Source organism: Urocitellus parryii, chromosome 11 (assembly GCF_045843805.1).
Source record: "Urocitellus parryii isolate mUroPar1 chromosome 11, mUroPar1.hap1, whole genome shotgun sequence".
NCBI classification, from domain to species: Eukaryota; Metazoa; Chordata; class Mammalia; order Rodentia; family Sciuridae; genus Urocitellus; species Urocitellus parryii.
In genome coordinates, this window is record NC_135541.1 from 34,664,824 (window position 1) to 34,685,502 (window position 20,679).

General features: G+C 39.6%; 1 protein-coding gene across 1 annotated transcript in view; it reads left to right on the top strand.

The window, feature by feature from the left end:
• Window positions 1-11,998: 11,998 nt before the first annotated feature.
• Rnf11 (ring finger protein 11) overlaps window positions 11,999-20,679 on the top strand; it is a 33,161-nt gene continuing 24,480 nt past the window's right edge. The window contains exon 1 of the mRNA XM_026382401.2: window positions 11,999-12,593. Coding sequence (XP_026238186.1) covers window positions 12,471-12,593 — 123 coding nt within the window. The 5' untranslated portion in view covers window positions 11,999-12,470. The remainder of the gene's footprint in view (window positions 12,594-20,679) is intronic.

The window sequence follows — 20,679 nt, forward strand, 5'->3', positions numbered from 1 at the left end:
CACCACTACAATCCAGCCCCGTTTCTTCATTAAATTATGGCAGTAGGATTAGAGGAAGATAGGTCATTTATCGTTCTATATTTACATCCAGTACATAATCTTCTGTTTTTCAATAATATGTGCAATTCCAGGTAATGGACACTGTGTGATAAACATCAATCACTGTTTTCATGTTGTTCTATGAAGGCTACATGTTGAACCTGACCCTAATATTGCTGGAGTAGAGATTTAAATGTTGCAACTAAGAGGTTATTTCACCTACATTAGACTCCAACACACTAAATCAATGACCCACTTCACTACCCATGATAGGGCCTCAGCCATATTCTGTGATGCCTTTGTGAAAATTAGAACAAGGCACACCATATGGGCAAATACCATACTATGACAATTTCAATAGCTTACAGAGTAACATCTGAATTTCAACAGCCACTTGTTTCCAGAGTTGGGCACCTTTGCAACATGTACAGACCTTGCAGCTCTCTGTTTTGCCTTGTGGTTAGTGTTCCATTATAAAATTCAGAACAGAGCCTGTGGGCACAGATCAGAGAGGCTATTTTCCATTTCCTCTCTCCACATTCCCCAATTCTAATGTGTTGTTATTTACTGTTCAGACAATAAGCAAACTATCCTACTTTTCTTATTTTTCTCTCTCCAAAAGTACTAAGGACTGTCCTTTCCCATCTTGAAATACAGAGTCCCATTTTTCAGAAATAAGTTTTGCAAACATAATATCCTATCTGTACCTTCACAGTGATTTTTAATCCACTTTTTGTGGCATTGGGGATTGAGCCCAGTAGTACTCTACCACTGAGTTATATCCCCAGTCCTTTTTATTTTTTATGATATCTCATGAGGCATGGTGGCCTATGACTGTAATCCCAGAAGTTCAGGAGGCTGAGACAGAAGGATTGAATGTGTGAGGCCAGATTCAGCACTTTAACAAGCCCCAAAGCAACTTAGTGAGACCCTGTCTCAAAATAAAAACTAAAAAGGCTGGGGATATGGCTCAGTGGCAAAGTATCCCTGGGTTCAATCCCCAGCATTAAAAAAAAAAAAAAAAAAAAAAAAAGACACTAAATTGCCAAGCCTGGTCTTGAACTTGTGATCTTTGTGTCTCATCCTTCTGAGTCATTGGGATTATAGGTTTGTGTCACCACACCTGGCTCACTCTGACTAAAAAAAAATAATTCTTACTGGGAATGTAACTCAGGGTTAGAGCACTTGCCTAGCATCCCCCAACTTCCCAAAACAATTATTTCATTGTACAAACAAACGATTTTGAAACAGGAATACTGTGGCAAGGGCAGACATTGTTAGCAATTCTGTCCCCTATCAAATAAGCCATTTTTGGTTTTCCACATTATCCTGGTGATTATTGTCTCCAAGTTCCTAAATTCCATTTTCTATCAACATATATATGTCATTTTTCACTGTTTTAATGAGAGAATAAATTTCATTCTATTTTCTGTATTTACTATGTATTATACTGAAGATTATATTTCATTCATATATTGTCTAAAATATGTCCACAGTTCCTACAATGTTCTAAATTGTTTTTGTTCTTGTTTTCTTTTTTGGTACTGAGGATTGAACTCAAGGGTGCTTTACCACTAAGCCACATCCCCAGCCCTTTTTGTTTTTTATTTATAGTACTGGGAATTGAACCCAGGGGGGCTTAATCACTGAGCCACATCCCCAGCCTTTTTTTTCTTTATTTCTTCATTTATTTTTGCATTACAATTCTTAATATACCATTATACAATAATTTACCATATCTCTGATTATATATAAGGTATGTTGACACCAAATTTACATCTCCATACATGTATTTTGTATAATGATGAGGGTCTCCTTTCACCATCCATGCGATTCCCCTTCTTCCTTCCTTTCCCTCCCACCCATATTCCCTATCTAGAGGTAATCTTCCTCCCTTGCTCTCCCTCCCAACCCCTTTTTGAGTCACCCGCCTTATATCAGAGAAGATATTCGGCATTTTTTTGGGGGGGATTGACTAACTTCACTTAGCATAATCTTCTCTAATGCCATCCATTTCCCTTCAAATGCTGTGATCTTATTCTTTTTTATTGCTGAGTAATATTCCATTGTGTATAAATGCTACATTTTTTTTTCCGATGCATTCATCCATGGAAGGATATCTAGATTGGCTCCACAGTTTAGCTATTGTGAATTGTGCTTCTATAAACATTGATGTGGCTATGTCCCTGTAATATGCTGTTTTTAGGTCCTTTGGGTATAGTCTAAGAAGAGGAATAGCTGGGTCAAATGGTGGTTCCATTCCCAGTTTTCCAAGGAATCTCTATACTACTTTCCAAATTGGAAATTTGCAGTCCCACCAGCAGTGTATGAGTGTACCTTTTTCCCGCATCCTCGCCAGTACTTGTTGTTGTTTGTCTTCGTAATGGCTGCCACTCTTACTGAAGTGAGATCCCCAGCCTTTTTTTATATTTATTATTTAGAGATAGGATCTTATTAAGTTGCTTAGGGCCTTGCTGAGTTGCTGAATCTGGCTTTGAACTCAATATCCTCCTGCCTCAGGCTCCTGAGGTGCTAGAATTACAGGCTTGAGCCATAGGGCCAGGATAGACTCTATTTTAGATCTTGAGGACTCAGTAGTGAATAAGACAAGGTCCTTGCCATGTGGACTTTATTCCTGTGAAGGAGACATACAGTGAATAATTGATATATGGTAAAATGTCAAGTGCTATTAAGAAAAACAAAGCTGCTGAGGCCTATGCTGGTTTTGAAGTTGTGTTCCTCCTTCCTCAGTCTCCAGAGTCACTAGGATTGCAAACATGCACCACTGCACCAGGCATAAATTATCTTATTTTAGAAAACTTGGGTAACTAGCCAGGCATGGTCATACATGTCTGTAATCTCAGTTTCCTGAGATACTGAGGCAGAAGGATCACCTGAGCCCAGAAGTTCAGGGCCAGTCTGGGCAACAAAGAAAGATCACATCACTAAAGCAAAAATAATATAGTAATTAATCTTAAAAAAAAAAAAAAAAGAGAGAGGGAGAAAGAGAAAGAAAACTTGGGTAAAAGTCCTTTGTGAGTTTGTCTGGCACCACAGTAACTTTCTGTAGGTAGTTGCTGGTAACTTCTTGGTGGTTATACATGAGCTAGGCCAATAGTCAAAGGAGAACCGTAAATATTCATCTGGAGAGGAGCTGAGTTGTTGTTATCCTGGCTTGGCAGCCTCGTGGGATTAGGAGGTTTCCAATATTCATTAGAAAAACTAAAAAATGTATGAGTCTTCTCTCCTTAGGGCGTGGTTAAATGAAGACTTGTGGAATTCAAAACTGGAGCAGTGGAGCAGTTTGGGAGTCTGGCATTCCAAATATGTTGCCAGCTTGGGTGAGAACCTCATGGGTGGCATCATGGGGGAGCCTACATGTGTGTGTGTGTGTGTGTGTGTGTGTGTGTGTATACACTTTTCTTTTTGAGATTTAACTCAGGGGCACTTTACCACTGAGGTACATCCCCAGTCCTTTTTTTTAAAAAAAAAAAAAATTGAGACAGGGTTTCACTAAGTTATGGAGGATCTCACTAATTTGCTGAGAGTAGTCTTGAATTTGATATTGTCCTGCTTCAGCCTCCCATGTTGCTAGAGTTACAGGCATACACCACCGTGCCCAGCTACTTTACAAACTTTTATTTTAAAAATCTCCTTCAGAATAAAGTTTCAGAAAGAGGACTAGAGGCACTTTTAGATTGTAATTTGGTGGTGGTGGGGGGTGTATTGAACACAAAGGTACTCTACCACTGAGTTACATTCCCAATTCCCAATTTTATTTTATTTTGACAGAGTCTCCACTAAGTTGTCCAGGCTGGCCTTGGGATCTTCCTGCCTCAGCATCCTGAGTAGCTGGGACTATAGGCATGTTGCACCACAATTGCCTAGCTCCTGATTTTTGTTGAACTCTTATAGTTGCCATAATTCATTTTTTAAAATATTTATTTTTAGTTGTAGTTGGACACAATACCTTTGTTTTATTTATTTGTTTTTATGTGGTGCTGAGGATTGAACCCAGGGCCTTGCTGGCGCTCAGAGAGCGCTCTACTGCTGAGCCATAACCCCAGCCCACGAAAATTCATTATTTTTGGAGGACTAAACGTTGCTAAGGATCTAAGCATGTTTTATTGGCAGTGTCACAGAATGTCATGACATTTCTTTCTACTATACCTTCCTCCAGCTCTCTCCTTCCCCACATCATCTATCTGCAATCCTCCCTGGATACTCCTACCCATCCTATAAAATCCAAGTGTCACCTCTTCCAAGAATTTTTAACCACATAGATCAGTGTTGCTCAAATTTTAATATGTATATAAGTCACCTGAGTATCATGGTAAAAGATACATTCTCATTTAATCAATCTCAGATCTGTTTAAAGGTTTTGCATTTTTTTTTTTAAACTAGAGATTGGACCCAGGGGCATTTAACCTCTGAGCCACATCCCATCCTTTTTTATATTTTAGCACCTTACTAACTTGTTGAGACTAGCTTTGAACTCCTAATCCTCATGCCTCAGCCTCAGGAGCTACTGGGATTAAAGGCGTGTGCCACCATGCCTGGCAGCAGAGTTTTGCTAAATTGCTTAGAGCCTAGCTAAATTGCTGAGGGTAATCTGGAACTTGCAGTCCTCCTGCTTCAGCTTCCTCAGTTGCTGAGATTAAAGGTGTGGGCCACTTTACCACACCTAAGATTTTGCATTTCTAACTAACTCACCAGTGATTCAGATAGTGCTGATTCATGGACCACACAGTTGAGTAACAAGGCCTTAAACAGGGATTCTCAAACTTTAATCTTCAGATTGAAGGCCCCAAAAAGTTTTTGTTTATATGAACTATGTCTATCAATATTTATAATGTTAGAAACTAATGTTAAGAAATATCATAAGCAGGGCTGGGGATGTGGCTCAAGTGGTAGCATGTATGAGGCACCGGGTTCGATTCTCAGCACCACAAAAAAAAATAAAGATATTGTGTCCACCTAAAGAACTAAAAAAACTAAATATTAAAAAAAATCATAAGCATATTTGTTTAAAAATAACAATATGAAGCTCATTGTGTGCTAGCATAAATATATTTTATTTAATCTTTTTATTTTTATTTATTTTGGGGGTACTGGGGATTGACCCCAGGGGACTCTACCATACAGCTACCTCCCCAGCCCCCTTTTTTTGCGGGGGCACCAGGGATTGAACTCAGGGGGACTGAAACACATCTCCATCCCTATTTTGTCTTTTATGTAGAGACAGGGTCTCACTGAGTTGTTTAATGCCTCACTTTTGCTGAGGCTGGCTTTGAACTCCTCCTGCCTTGCCTCCTGAGCCCATGGAATTACAGGCATGCACCACTGTAACCAGGCCCCCAGCCCTTTTTATTTTATTTTGAGATCCAGGGTCTTGCTAACTTGCCTAGGTTGACTTTGAACTTGTAATCTTGCCTCAGTCTCTTGAGTCACACGTATGTGCCAATGTGCCCAGATCAAACATTTTTGTTTTAAAATAAATATATTAGGGCTGGGGTTGTAGCTCAGTGGTAAGTGCGTGCCTTGCATTCGTGAGGCTCTGGGTTTAGCACCACATAAAAATAAACAGATAAAAATATAGTTATTGTGTCATCTACAACTAAAACAAATATATAAAATAAATAAATATATTAGCCTAGGCCTATACAGGATTAGAATTTTCATTGTCTTCTAACTTCACATTTTATCCCACTGTAAGTTCTTCAGGGACAATAACATGCATGGAGCTGTCAACTCCTGTGATAATAATGCCTTCTTCTGCATCCCTTCAGGAAGGACTTTCCTAAAGCTCTTCTGAGAAGTCAACTCTTTTCAGAAATATGTCCAAGGTGGTTTGGTTGGTTTCTTTTTTCATCATCAATTTGCTTAGAAGGAGATAATGAACCATGACCATTCCTCTCTGCTAATGACAAACTTTCAGTGTTGGGGACCATGTTTTCAAACTTTTTAGGAGCTTGTTGAAATTTGCAAAAACTTCTGGTAAGTCCTTCTGCTAAGCTGTGAATTTTCTTAGGCATTCTTCTTGTTCTTCTGCATTTCACTTTTCTCTTGCTTCTTCTTCAACTATGTGTTCCTGTTTCATTTCCAACAACTCCTCATTAGTCATTTCCTCAGGAACCACCTCTATGTGCTCCTCAATGTCAAATTCATCCCCATGCAGTTTAAAGTTGTTTGTATCTCCATAGTCTTATTGATTTTTGCAACTTCCTCATCCTGGGCAGGAAGTCCTATGAAGTCATGAATGAACCTCTTAAATGTCTTCTTCTCACACTGGTGACATCATCCCAACCCCAAGTGAGGCTCTTGAAATACTTTGTAATTCTTCCAGAATTGCATCAGTGTCTTCCTGATGTCTTCAGTTGCAGCAATAGCCTGGGAAAAGGTTCTCTTCAGGTAGTACATCTTAAAAGCTGTTATTACTCCTTGATCCATCTGTTGAATCAAAGAGCTTGGGTTTAGTGGGGAAAATATTGGTTTGATATTGGGATGAAACTCACCAATAAAAGGAGGATTCATGAGAGCATTATCATGAATCTTGAAAGGTATGTTATTCTCTAAATGGCACTTCTCCATTTTGCTGGCACAGCAATGCAGGAGGGCACCTTGGAAGAGGAACTGGGTCATGGCTTCTTATTTCTGCTGTAGTACACTGGCATTGTGTGCTTACTGATATGCTTGAAGACCTTGGAATTCTCACTGTGCCAGATCACAGAGAGTTTCAATTTGTAGCATGAAACATTGTCCCATAGCAAGATTGTTAGTCTGTCCTTAAATCCATGGATACTCAGCACTGAACTTAGCCTCCTTATGAATGGAAGTCTTGTCCAGGGATCTGTTTCCAGAATAAGAATGTTTCATCCACATTGAAGCTTTGCTCAAGCAAGTGATTTTCCCCCAAAATCAGCTTATCTAGAGTTTCCAAAAATTCCTACTGGGGATTGAATCCAGAGCATTTACATGAGCTGCCTCCCCAAGTCCTTCTTGAGACTGAGTCTTGCTAAGTTGCTTAAGGCCATGCTAAATGCTAAAGCAGGTTTCTAACTTGTGATCTTCCTGCCTCAGCCTCCAGAGCAGCTAGGATTATAGGGGTGCACTATCATGCCAGGTACAAAAATTCTCAAGCTGTCTTCACATTAGTATTTGATGACTCAAGTCCCTACTCTTTTTTTTTTTTTTTTTTTTTTTTTTTTTTTTTTTTTTTTAAGATAGGCTCTCACAATGTTGCCTAGGCAGGCCTTAAATTTCTGGGCCCAATTGATCCTCCCTTTTAGCCTCCCAAGTAGTTAGGGTGATAGATGCCAGCCACCACATCCAGCTTAAATAACAAATCTTTCATTGATTGATTAATTGATTGATTGATGGGGGTAAAAACTCGTGCACGATAAGCAAGTACTATTCTTCCATCAAGCTACATCCCTAACCAGAAATTATTTTTCCCCGTTTAATGGGGGTTGAACTCAGGGCCTTATGCTCTATCAGCTATGTCCCCAGTCCCAGAATAATGATTCTTGAATCTTTTAAACAACTCAGAGCAGCAGTAAAGTCAATGTCATAGGTAGTCAAGTCCAGTCTTTTCTTTTCACAATGCAAACAAATTTTTACTTTGGTTGTGATGATCTTGAAGTTGAGAGGGATATGCTTCTGTGTCCGGCGTCATTAGAAGTTTTTCCATTTCTGATATAGGCTCTTCTCAAAATTTTATTAGTAGGGGGATAGTAGAGGATAGGAAAGGTAGCAGAATACAACAGTTACTAATATGGCATTATGTAAAAATGTGGATGTGTTACCGATGTGATTCTGCAATCTGTATTTGGGGTAAAAAAGGTAGTTCATAACCCACTTGAATCTAATGTATGAAATATGAATTTTTTTAATGTTTATTTTAGTTCTCGGCGGACACAACATCTTTGTTTGTATGTGGTGCTGAGGATCGAACCCGGGCTGCACGCATGCCTGGCGAGCTCGCTACCACCTGAGCCACATCCCCAGCCCTGTATGAAATATGTCAAGAGCTTTGTAATGTTTTGAACAACCAATAAAAAAAATTTATTCGTACATTGCTTTCAATGGAAATAGATCCCTTAACAGCCTCTGTCACTTTATTCTTGTTCTTCAAAATCCTACTTATAGTGTAATGGGACATGCCTGAGAAGTGACTAATAATAATCATTGATTTTCCACCTTTGTAGTCCTTAATTTTTTTTTTTTTTAAGATTGGCTCTCATTGTTTTGCCTAGACTGGCCAAAAACTCCTGGGCTCAAGTAACTCTCCTTTCTTCACCTCCCAGTAGCTGGGATCACAGGTGTGCACCACCACAACCAGCTTCTTAATCACTTTTAATTTGGTTTTCAGGTCACTCAGTTGATGTGGCCTCTTCCTAGCAACACTTGCAATGGATTTCGCATGATTAGGGACCACAATGAACAAAATAACATGATTAAGTCAAGCACAAGAGAAAATGATGCAATTAAGAGGTGTGGGAAACACAAAATATATGAGGCTGCTATTGGTGTAACACAGCAAACTTTTTTCTTATAAGTATAAGGCGATACTTTAAAATAATTATAAAAAGGATAATACAGTAAATACATAAACCAATAACAGTTGTTTATTATCAAGTATTATGTAGTGTACATAATTCTATGTGCTATATTTTTACATGACCATAGTATAGTAGGTTTGTTTATACTAGCATCACCATAAACACTCAGGTAACATATTGTGCTATAATGTTACAATGACTAGACATCACTAGGTGATAGGTATTTTTCAGCTCCAATATTCTTATGGGTCATCATAATATATACAGTCTGTTGTCAACTGAAATATTATGTGGTGCATAACTATGAATATATAGTTTCTTATGCATTATTTTATTATCATCAAGACCATTTGTATCATTTTTTAAAACTGTGTTAGAATTGGCTGGGGATGTGGCTCAAGTGGTAGCGCACTCTCCTGGCATGTGTGCAGCCCGGGTTCGATCCTCAGCACCACATACAAACAAAGATGTGTCTGCCGAAAACTAAAAAATAAATATTAAAAAAATTCTCTCTCTCTCTCTTAAAAAAAAAAAACTGTGTTAGAATTATAGCTGGTATTTTGTCCATCCCTTAGGAAATAATGCTGGGGCTAGGGGACATAACTCAGTGGCAGAGCAGTTGCTTAACATGTATGAGGCCCTAAATTTAATCCTTAACACCACAGGAAGGGGGAAAGGGGGAGTCTCTTCCTAAGGAAATAATGATAAATAACCACCCACCTTTTCTAAAATATAATTCCATACCTCCTCTTCATATGTATGCTTTATGTTCTAGATGTTATTATAAAATCATACTTTCTGTGGCTACTTAAAAAAACAATTTGCAGTCAGGTGCAGTGGTGCACGCCTGCAATCCCAGCATCTCAGGAGTTTGAAGTCGGAGGATTGCATGTTTGAGGCCAGCCTCATCAACTTAGACCCTGTCTCAAAGTAAAAAAAAAAAGGGCTGGGGATGTAGCTCAGTGATAAAGCACTCCTGGATTAAAGTTGTAGTACCAAACAAAGAGTAATAAAAAAAAAAAATTTACAACTGACTTGAATTTCTGTGGAATGAGAGGGAAACTCTCATTATTATCAATATTGTCACCTAAATTAGGTGGTAGTGCTGGGTTCAGGAACATGCAACAGTTGTTCTCTCACCACACGGAGATCTAAAGCTGTACCTACTTGAGGTAGTAATATGGTGTATATATATATGTATATGGAGGGGGAGGCGAGTGAGAGAGGACAAAGAGAGATAGAGAGCAAGCGCAAAATTAAGAAAAAAAGTAGGACACAAATAAAACCTAAAAAACAACCACAACAAAAAACCCTGTATCTATAAATTCTAGCATTGTGTAAACATTACATTAAATTTGTTATTTATGAAGTGTCATTAGACATGAAAATAATTTGTAAGTTAAATTTTCCTCACTTTGCAAAAATTCAGGAGTACCTCTGATTTCTGGAAGATTTAGCTAAGCACAAATTACATGACTTCCTGGAAACTCAACAATTTAAAAATCAAAATTATTACAATCTTTAAAAGTTTTTTACATTAGCCAGGCATGGTGGCACACACCAGTAATCCTAGTAACTCAAGAGGCTGAAGCAGGAGAACAACAAATTCAAGATCAGCCCGGGCAATTTAGCAAGACCCTGTTTCAAAAGGGGTTGGGTAATGTAGCCCAGTGATAGCATGCCCCTGAGTTTAATCCAAAGTACAGCCCCTCCCACCAAAAAAAAAAAAAAAAAAGAAAGAAAGAAAAAGAAAAGAAATACTACTACAAAATGTTATATTTAACATGGAATTTGAATGTATTTTAAGAATGTGATTTTGTAGAATTAGGAACTCCAAAGTAAGGGTGCTAAGGCCCATATTGTTTAAAACAATATTAACTCTAGGAATTTTTCTGATCCTTAGCCAACTGAACTAATCATTCTCTTCTCAGTTCTCTAAAGACTGTAGGGGTTGGGGAGAGGCTCAGAAGGGTTCCTCTGTTTACTTGTCTTCCTAGCTGGATTCTAGGCTCCACCAAAAACAAGCCAGGCTGGATAATCATCAGTTTTATTAGTGCCTCATATAGGGACACATACATATACAAATAAGAATATAAAAAAAGGATTCAAAATCCATTTCTTGTCTTTTTTTTTCTTTGTCTTCAGATTGAATGAATATTAGGAGTACTCTCATCTTTCTTGTTTTCTTTGCATATGCTGTTTGAGCTATTTGTTCATTCAACCAAGAAGTGAGCCTGCTCTACCTTAGGCAATGTGCCAGGCCTTGTACAGAGGAGGGACAGATGATTCAGCTTGATCAGTCTGTGAAAGAGAAAAGTTCAAGGTCTGAGAGCACAGAAGAGGTGATTAATCTAGGCTGGAGGGTCAGGAAAGGCTTCCCAAGGAAAATGAAATTGAATACAGGAGGAACAGGTGGGAATAATGATCAGCCTGATGAGAGGTAGAAGGCCAGGACTGAGAAGTGGATTTCTGTCAGAGAAACAATATGGGCAAAGGCCCCAACCAAAGGGAACAGTTCTTGAGAGAACTAGAAGCACTTTGAATGGCCTAGAGTTTAGAATTCGTGAAGGTGTGGACAATCTTGCTAATGAAATTTGAGAGGCAGTCAGGTTTGTAAACCATTTAAAGATTGTTTTAAGAACAGAATTGGGAAGCTACTGGAAGTTTTGAACAGGGCCAGTATGTGGCCAGATCTACAGTTAAACACATAACTGTCGGGCTGGGGGTGTGGCTCAGTGATAGAGCGCTTGTCTCACATGCATGAGGCACTGGGTTCGATCCTCAGCACCACATAAATAAATAAAGTATTAAAAAAAACATAACTGTCAACTGTGGAGATTACGAAAGTAGATTGGATGATGACAATGATGAATGCACAGAGATTAACGGAGCAGAAGTGTGGTTAAGACATTATGGTAATTTGGGACTATGGTGGTGGGAATGGAAAGAAATGGGATAATTTGAGATATACAACAGGAAAATCTCTGGGTGTGAGATAGGAGGGTAGGAAAGAAGTGATTGGAGAGATAGGGAGAGTTCACTAAAGAGGTTGGACTTCATTCTGAAGGGATAAAGGGAAAGCTATTTAGCATTTTAACAGTGGTACTGATCCATTCAGATATGGGGTTATAAATACACTATCTGGCAGAGGGTGGTGAGAAGACCATCAGAACGGTGCAGAGGTAACAGGGGAGGTTTGGAGCAGTGGATGTAAGGAAGCGTGGGAGACCGCTGAGAGATTTCAGAGTCAGGTACCCGCATCCAGCCGGCTCCTGGCCCCCAGCAGCTGCAAAAGGGGGGAGGGGCCAGCCGCGCCTCCAGAGCCGCCCTGTTTCGGGCTTTGGGCGCCCGGGGCGGAGCCAGCGCACGCACGACGGGGTGACGCAGGGCCCCAGCCGGCCTCGTTCTGGCTGCCGCCGCCGCCGCGCTGAGGCGGAGTAGGATGAGGCCCGCGGCTCCGGCTTCGGCGTCGGCGGGGGCAGCAGCAGCTGAGGCAGCAGCTGAGGCAGCCGTGACGGCCGCGCCCCCACCTCCTGACCTGGATTAGGCCCAGCAGCTCCGTGGCCGCCGCCGCCCCGCGGGGGGGCGGGGTGGGGAAGTTCTACGTCTCCCCGCCCCCCCCCCCCAGAGCCGCCTCGGAGGAGGCAACCGCCGCGACCCCAGCGGGGCCCGCGGCCCAGCCTTGAGTCCCCACCCCCGGGGGCTGGCATGAGCTGCCCTTCGGCGGCGCCGGGGGGCGGGGGAGCCGCCGCCTGAACCCCAGTCTGCCGTCGACCCCACCTCGCCGAGAGAGGCTGACCGCGGAGCGTGCGAACGACCCCGTCACTGCTTTCTTCCTCCCCCTCAGATCACACGCCCCAGCCCTGGAAGATGGGGAACTGCCTCAAATCCCCCACCTCGGATGACATCTCCCTGCTTCACGAGTCTCAGTCCGACCGGGCTAGCTTTGGCGAGGGGACGGAGCCGGATCAGGAGCCGCCGCCGCCATATCAGGTAGGGGAGGGTGTGTGTTGGGGGTGGGTGAGAGGAGAGGCTGCGCTGGCCGAGATGGAGGGGGCTTAGGGATGTCTGGCCTTGGCGAGGCCTAGCCTGGCGGGTGGTGACCCCGTTAAGGCTGGGTCTGAGGGTGTCTGCTTCCAGCCTCAGAATGGGGTGGTCCTTCACCTCCCCTCGGGCACCGTATGGGGCTGGTACTCCCTGTCCTTGAGTTCAGGGATCAGAGTATGTGATCATATCCCGTTGGCCAATGTCTGGTGCTTAGCATGTGGAGTTTGGGTGTGACATTGTTTTCCTGCCTTTATGACCGAATCGTATGATTTCCTCATCGCAACCACCAACTGGATAGGTGGTCAACCGCCCACCCCCCTCATTTATATTTTCATATACGATTCTCCCCACCCCCACCCGTCTTTGTTAATTGGATCTGGTAGGTGTTCATTTCTCCCTCTGCTTGGGAGACAGATCTCCAAGTGGTGGTTTTAGTCAGCAATATCAAGAGTTGTTTATGGGTATATTAATTTTAAGTCATCCTCTTGTTCCACCCCTGACACACCTTTTTAACGAGCCGGCTTATTAAGACTTGATTATCTTGAACTTTGAAAACCTTTCAGCCTGACTGGAAATGCCTTCTGTTTTGTGGTTCTCCCTTTTTATCAGATTCTCCTGAACAGGTTTCATTGCTCTTGGTGTAAAAACCACTAACCCCAGATGTGTTGGAATTAATTAGAGCTAGAGTTCTTGAAAACTCGAAATAGATATGCAGATGTTGTAATCCCTGATTAAAAGCCTTTCCTCTGCATTTTTCCATTTTAAATGATACTGAATAAAAAGTTTCCAGAAGGGCCTGAATAGTAGTCCTTATTTTTTCCTGAAGGGAGTTTAGTTTTCTAATTGGGCAGTCTCCTTTGTTGTTTCATGTGGTGACATCATTAGTGTTTTCTTTTGCCATTCCTGTGTAACCCAGTGTCTCAGCACACCAGAAAAACCAGATCACATATGCTGTTTTCTGAATAAAACCCTTGAGGGTTCTTTCATGTATATCAGTCAGGTCCAGTGTTAATTGTAGTACATAGAAGCCTCAATGGCTTCTCTCTTCATTCTGTATTACAAGCCTAGAAAGTACATCAGGCTTTTCACACTTCTGCCTTTTCTACAGTTGCTCACTGCTTGGAGCCCTTCCCCCAAGGTTGGCCAGGTGAACATCTAATCAGCTTTAAGGACTCAGCTTTTATATCTGAAGTCCTGACATTACTCTCCCTCCCACTTTGAATTCCCGGATGTGTCTCCCACTGAACCCTCTACACTTACATAAGCAGTACCTATAACACTTTAATGTTCTTTTTCTTTAGTTTGATATGTGTCTCATCCTTGAGGTGTTCCCCTTGTTCCCAGTTTAAGCTGTATGAGTCTAGGAACCCTGTATTTCCAGGTGCCCTTTGTATTATAGTAGGTACTTGGTAACTGGGATAAATGAAGAATAGAAGCCCTGTTCTCAATGGCTAATCTCAGTGTTTTCATGAATTTTCTGGCACATTAAAACACCTAAATGTTGAATGAATTAGCTTGCATTCAATATTATACTTATTGTACTTATACACCTAGGATTTGAAAGTTGTCACAGGGGTAATCTCTGTAATTCCAAGCAGTATCTGGATGTCTTTCCAAATGTCTTTGCATGAAAGCAAGTGAACTTTTTAAATTTCATCATCCCTTCCATATATATATATATATATATATATACACTCTACAGCAAATGTATCTAAGTTTCATAAGCAAAATTTTTTAGAATTATGAATTTTCATTATAAAATTTATGCTCCCTAGCCTCTTTCTAGCAATTCAGTATCTTTAACTTGTTGCTCTTTCTCTTATCCTTTTGATTGCTATATTAAGGATAACTTTAGAGAACCACATTTGTGTTTGCCAGAAGCATTAGATGATGAAGGATTTTTTGTGATCATGAGCATTTTTTGGTATGTGTTATTTTTGACAGTGGGAAATTTTTGTGGTTGTCCTTTCCTGAAGTGAATGACCTAGATAACTGATGTAAAGTTTTGTATTAATTGTGAATTTTGTATTAATTATGAAAATAGTTATATTAAAAGCAGGAGCATAAAAGGAAACTTTTTTTAGGAAGAATATTGTCCCCCTGAAAAAAATTTAGGAACATTTATTTTAGATAATTTGAGTAGCACCAATCCAAGGTGATTTGTAATATTTCCAGTTAACAAAAGTAACTTTTTTTTCAAGAATTAGTAAATAATTAACAGAACTACAATAACATTGGCTTATTTATTTTCTTTCATGGTACTAAGGATTGAACCCAGGGCTTCACAGGTACTAGGCAAGCACTCTACCACTGACCCCTTGTTTCTTTAAATAAAAAAAAAAAAAAAAGCAGACTCAGCTGCATAGGACTTCGAACAGGGAATAGCTGATTATAAGTAGAGGAACGTGTCCACACGACGACCACCCCCCCCCCCCCCCCCCCCCGTGAGTTATAGTTAAGATAACTTTGTGTTTTTGTTGTACAATGTACATACCAAGAACTGATAAAGGAAAATTTCACATTTCTTATTAGCAGGATATGACAGTTTTGTATGTTTTTTTGTTTTTAATTTTAAAAAGTTTTTGCTTAAAAATGAGCCCTGGGCAAGGGTGTGTTTGCTCAAGTTTCAATCAACAGCACCTGTCAAAAGAAAAAAAAAAAGTAATTCCTTTGCCGTTAACAATCAACATTTATAGGAAGTATGTATTTCTTTGCCATGTTCCTTTTAGTAGTCTCCTAGCTCTCACCCTTGCTTTCCTTATATGTAATTTGTTCTAAGCACAGTAGTCAGAATGATAATGATCAAATCGTGGCACTCAATCTTTCATGGATCCCTGTTTTTTTTTTTTTTTTTTTTTTTTTTTTAAGAGAGAGTGAGAGAGGAGAGAGAGTGAGAGAGAGATTTTTTTTTAATATTTATTTTTTAGTTCTCGGCAGACACAACATCTTTGTTGGTATGTGGTGTTGAGGATCGAACCCGGGCGCGCTCGCATTGCCAGCGTGCTACCGCTTGAGCCACATCCCCAGCCCAATGGATCCCTGTTTAATGAAACAATTTCTTACAATGTCACATAAACCCTATACAATTTATTCCCCATCTCCACACATACTTATTATGACATCTATGCTTTCCCCCTTGCTGGCTTCCCTCTAGTCTCACTGGTCTCCTTGTTCTTATCTAGGACCTTTGCTCTGCTTTCTCCTATGCCTGCAGTGCTCCCTAGGTATCATCATGGTTGATTGACTTCCTCTCCTTCAAGGGTTTGTTCCTTTGTTTTTCGTTTTTTGTTCTTCTGGAAGAGGTGCTAGGATTGAATCAAGGGCCTTGTGCATGCTAGGCAAGTGCTCTACCTCTGAGCTCCATTGCCAGCCCTTTTTATTTTGAGACAGGGTCTTGATAAATCGCTCAGGCTGTCCTTGAACTTGCTATCTTACTGCCTCAGCCTTTTGACTTAGCGGGGATTTTGAGTATTCTCCACCTTGAATTTATCATTTTCAAGCACACACTTAACTATTTATCCATCTTTCACTAAGAGGAAAGGAGATTTTTGGAAAGTTGATGTTTGCTAAGTAGTGCTTGACACATTAGGCACTCAATAATTTGGTTGAAGGAATATATGGATTCACCTTTAGTAGATTAAATGTATTATGAAGTGAATGCAAGTTGAATGTTTTAGAGGAAAACTGCAATTCCTAGTCACTCCTAAAAAGTCAAGTGCCAAGAACATAAAATATTGGACTTGATTTAAAATAATTTATTGATAAAATTTTTTTGATTTTTTTTTAATTTGCATATCTATATTGCCTCTAGATGTTTTATGGTAAAGTAATTGAATACTTACCTTTGAAGTATGGGTGGGGGAGTGACTGAGGCATTTCTTGAACTGGAAGAATTAAAATTTGGCAACCCATTTTACCCAGCTTTTTTATTTCTGAATGTTTAGAAATAATACAAATGAAATCTGCCCATCTAAGGCAGTCTTGGAGTGGTAGTAAAGTCATGAAAGGCTGGGGAATGGAGGTTCAGAGAAGGGGATCAAGTAGGCAAACTTTAACAGCTAGAGGTATCGCTCTGTCACTCAATTATCCTGTTATGTGCTGGTTTGACAGAGGCATTTTGCTAAGAGTTGTCATTGAACAAATCACTTTATAGTTTTTCTGAGTACATATAAATATTGACATCCTGATGTTTTATAAGAACTATATGTAGACTTTCCCTCAGTTAAGAAGATTTCGGGGCTGAGGATATAGCTCGGTTGTTAGAGTGCTTGCCTCACATGCACAAGGTCCTGGGTTCAATCCCCAGCACCAAAAAAAAAAAAAATTGACTTAAGTTTTGACTCTTTGTTAAAGATAGAGTCTCACTTAATTGTCCATGCTAGCCTTGTACTTGAAAATCCTACTGACTCAATGTACTGAGTAGCTGGGATTTCAGTTTGTATCACCATGCCTGGTAAATTCTCAACTTTATTAAGGTGCAAACTCAGTATAGAAATTGTACTTTGAATTTTGAAGTTGCTTTTTTTCCTGGGCTAGTAATACATGATTATGATTCTCTACTGTGATGCTAGGCAGTGGGTAGCAAGCTTAACCAATACTCTATAAGGTATACTGTGTTGCAAAGCTATTACATTCGGTAGGTTAGATATGTTACATGCATTTTCTACTTAAAATATTTTCAACTTTCATTGGGTTTATTGGGATTAGCCCCAATGTAAATTGAGGGGCATTTATAGTTTGTGATTTACCAGTCTTCATTCTCTGCCTTACACTCCTCCCATTCCCCTGCTCAAACAATGGGCATTGAACTCCAGGGTGTTTTACTTACCACTGAGCTATATCTCCCAACCCCTCCACCCTTTTTTTGTTTTGAGACAGGGTCTCACTAAGTTTCTGAGCCGGCTTTGAACTTGTGATCTTCCAGAGCAGCTGGGATTATAGGCATGCACCACCACATCCAACCTTATTTTTTTTTTTATCCTGAGACAGGGTCTTACTAAGTTGCCCATTCCAACCCTGAACTTGCTGTCTTTCTCCTTCAGTAGCTGGGATTGTAGGCATATGCCACCTCACCTGGCATACCCTGTACTTTTTGATGAATAACATTTGGAAGTTAAAAGTCAAAAGGAAAATAAGCTATTAATAGAACAGTGAATACAAGAATATCTCTGGTTTTAGAGATAGATAGGCCTGGATTCAAATTGCTTGGCCACTTACTTATAAGAAAAAGGAAAGAGTTTATCAGATTATGTCTTGATGAACTTCCTTCACAAGCAAGAAAATGTAATGCTTTGAATATTTCAAAATGTCACTGAATAATGCTTTCTTCAAGGTACTTTTTTGTTAAATAGCTTTTTCTGTCATATAGAACTCATTGAATAGTAACCTCCCTCCTTGAAAATCTTGGGATATGTTATTTATTTTAAAAGTATTTGGAATTGTCTATATTAATGCCTCATTTTTCTGATACCTAATTCAGATAATTGAAGGGGTTTTTGTTTTTTTAAATGTATCAGCATCGTGTTTACCTTTTTGTGGAAGTTACCTCCAAATTTATTTCATTGATCTTAGTCTTATTAAACAAAGTGTTTAACTTTTAGAAAGTTCTCTTAAGGACTGGGGGTGTAGATTAGTGATACAAAGCTAAATATGCTTGAGTCCCTGGGTTCAAACCAGAAAAAACTTTCCCTTGTGTGAAGTTTTATCCCTCCCTTCTACTTTCTCATTGAGGTATATATCAACTCCAGCTTTGCTAATAAAAGCTTCCCTAGACATTTCAGTCTTCTCACTCTTAATTTGTCAAGTACAATTTTGTTTTAACATTTCTCTTGACATTTACTATCTTGTTAATTAACTGTTGGTCTTAATGATATTTGTTTTTCCAGTTCAGTTTCCTCAAAAATAAGAATGATATATTGAATTTTTAAAATTTCTTGGTGGAATGGAAAGGCACTATACATATTGTAGACACCCACAGAATATTTGATTAACTAGCTTAGAACTATGCCACAATTGAGAACTTTGTCAGTTCCTACAACAATAACTTAATTGATACTTCCTTTCCTGATTCCATTTCATGACACTGGATAAATCTCAGATGATTGTTTCTTAATCCTTAATGATTCTTCCATGACTAACTACTGAAGATCTGTTCAGGCATTCAAGGTTATGATCTGATTCTATACACCTTTCCAGTTCTTTATAACCCTGTAACCTATTTACTCCAGTCAAACTTAACAATTTTCTATATATGCCTTCTGCTTTCCTGACTTTCACCTCTGTTCTTTCTGTTCAGTTTACTCAGTATGCTCTTCTTTAATATTTCCCAGTCTAACCACCTAGTGTTCAAAAGTCCAGCTCAAATGTCATGAGTTCATGAATTCCAACCTGCAAAATAAAATTCTTTTCTTTTTTGGTGGTGGTGGGACTCATACCCAGGGCCTTGGCTATACAAGGCAAGCATTGAACAATTACTGATCTACACCCCAACCCCTTTTTTATCTTATCTATTTATTTAGGTACTGGGAATTTTACCCAGGGTTCTTTTATTACTGAGCTACATCCCCACTGCTTTTTATTAATTTTGAGATAGGACCTGAGTAAACTGCTTAAACTGGAACCTGTGATCCTCCTGCCTCAGCCTCCTGAGTAGCTGGTATTACAGGGCATCTTAAGAAAGGCTCTTAATTTTTCTCAGTCTGAATTGTTTTACTTCTTTGTGTACCATTCTTCAGATAACTTTTCTCTTTTTGCTCCTGGGGATTGAACCCAGGGGTACATTACCACTAAGCTGCATCCCAAGTCCTTTTTATTTTTATTTTGAGACAAGGACTTGGTAAATTGCCTGGCCTTGAATTTACCATTCTTCTGCCTCAGCTTCCTGAGGTTTTGGGATTATAGGTGTGCCCCACTGTGCCTGGCTATATTTTGTTTGTTTGAATTTGGTTTTATGTTATATGAAGTTCAGTTTGCTTAGTTGTTTTTTTATACAAGAGCAAAGTTATTTATTATGACCATTATTTCAGGGTTTTTTTGATTGCCTGATTTCCCACTGGTCCTTTAATTAAAATTGCTTAATTGTCATTAAGAATGTGGTAGAGCACTTGCCAAGTTAGTATGCATGAGACATTGGGTTCTATTCTCAGCACAGCGAATAAATAATAAAATACAGGTCCATCAACAACTAATAAAAATATTTTAAAAAAAAGAATGTATGCACCTTTAAGAGTACTGAGTGTCAACAGAATTTAATTCTAGAGCTAATTATAGGGTAACATGAGAAGATGGGGCAGTGAGTTACCTGGTACATAAGATCTAAGAACTTGATTTTCTTAACAATTTTTAGGTAATAATAGAAACTAATTGATTTTAAATATTTATAATTTTTTAATATACAGTTTTTTAAGATAAATGCTTAAAGCATGATGGAATTTTTTAAAATATATTTTTTAGCTATAGATGGCCACAATATCTTTTTATTTTTATGTGGTGCTGAGGATGGAACCCAATGCCTCACACATGCAAGGCAAGCGCTCTACCACTGGGCTATAACCCCAGCTCATGATGGGATTCTTTTTTAAGGGCTTAATTTATTTTTTTAAGGGTGGGGGTAACTGGGGATTCAACGCAGGAGTTTACCACTGAGCTACATCCTCAGCCCACTTTATTTATTTATTTATTTTTAAGAGAGAGTGAGAGAGGAGAGAGAGAGAGAGAGAGAGAGAGAATTTTTAACATTTATTTTTTAGTTCTCGGCGGACACAACATCTTTGTTGGTATGTGGTGCTGAGGATCGAACCTGGGCCGCACGCATGCCAGGCGAGCGCGCTACCGCTGAGCCACATCTCCAGCCCCCCTCAGCCCACTTTATTTTGAGACAGTTTTTCTAAATTGCTGAAGCTGGCCTCAGACTTGCAATCCTCCTGCCTCAGCCTCCCAAGTCACTAGGATTACAGACGAGCCCTGCTTTGCCCAGCTCAGGGATAATATATTTCCATTCTGTATTAAATTGTTTATTAAAAATAATAGTCTA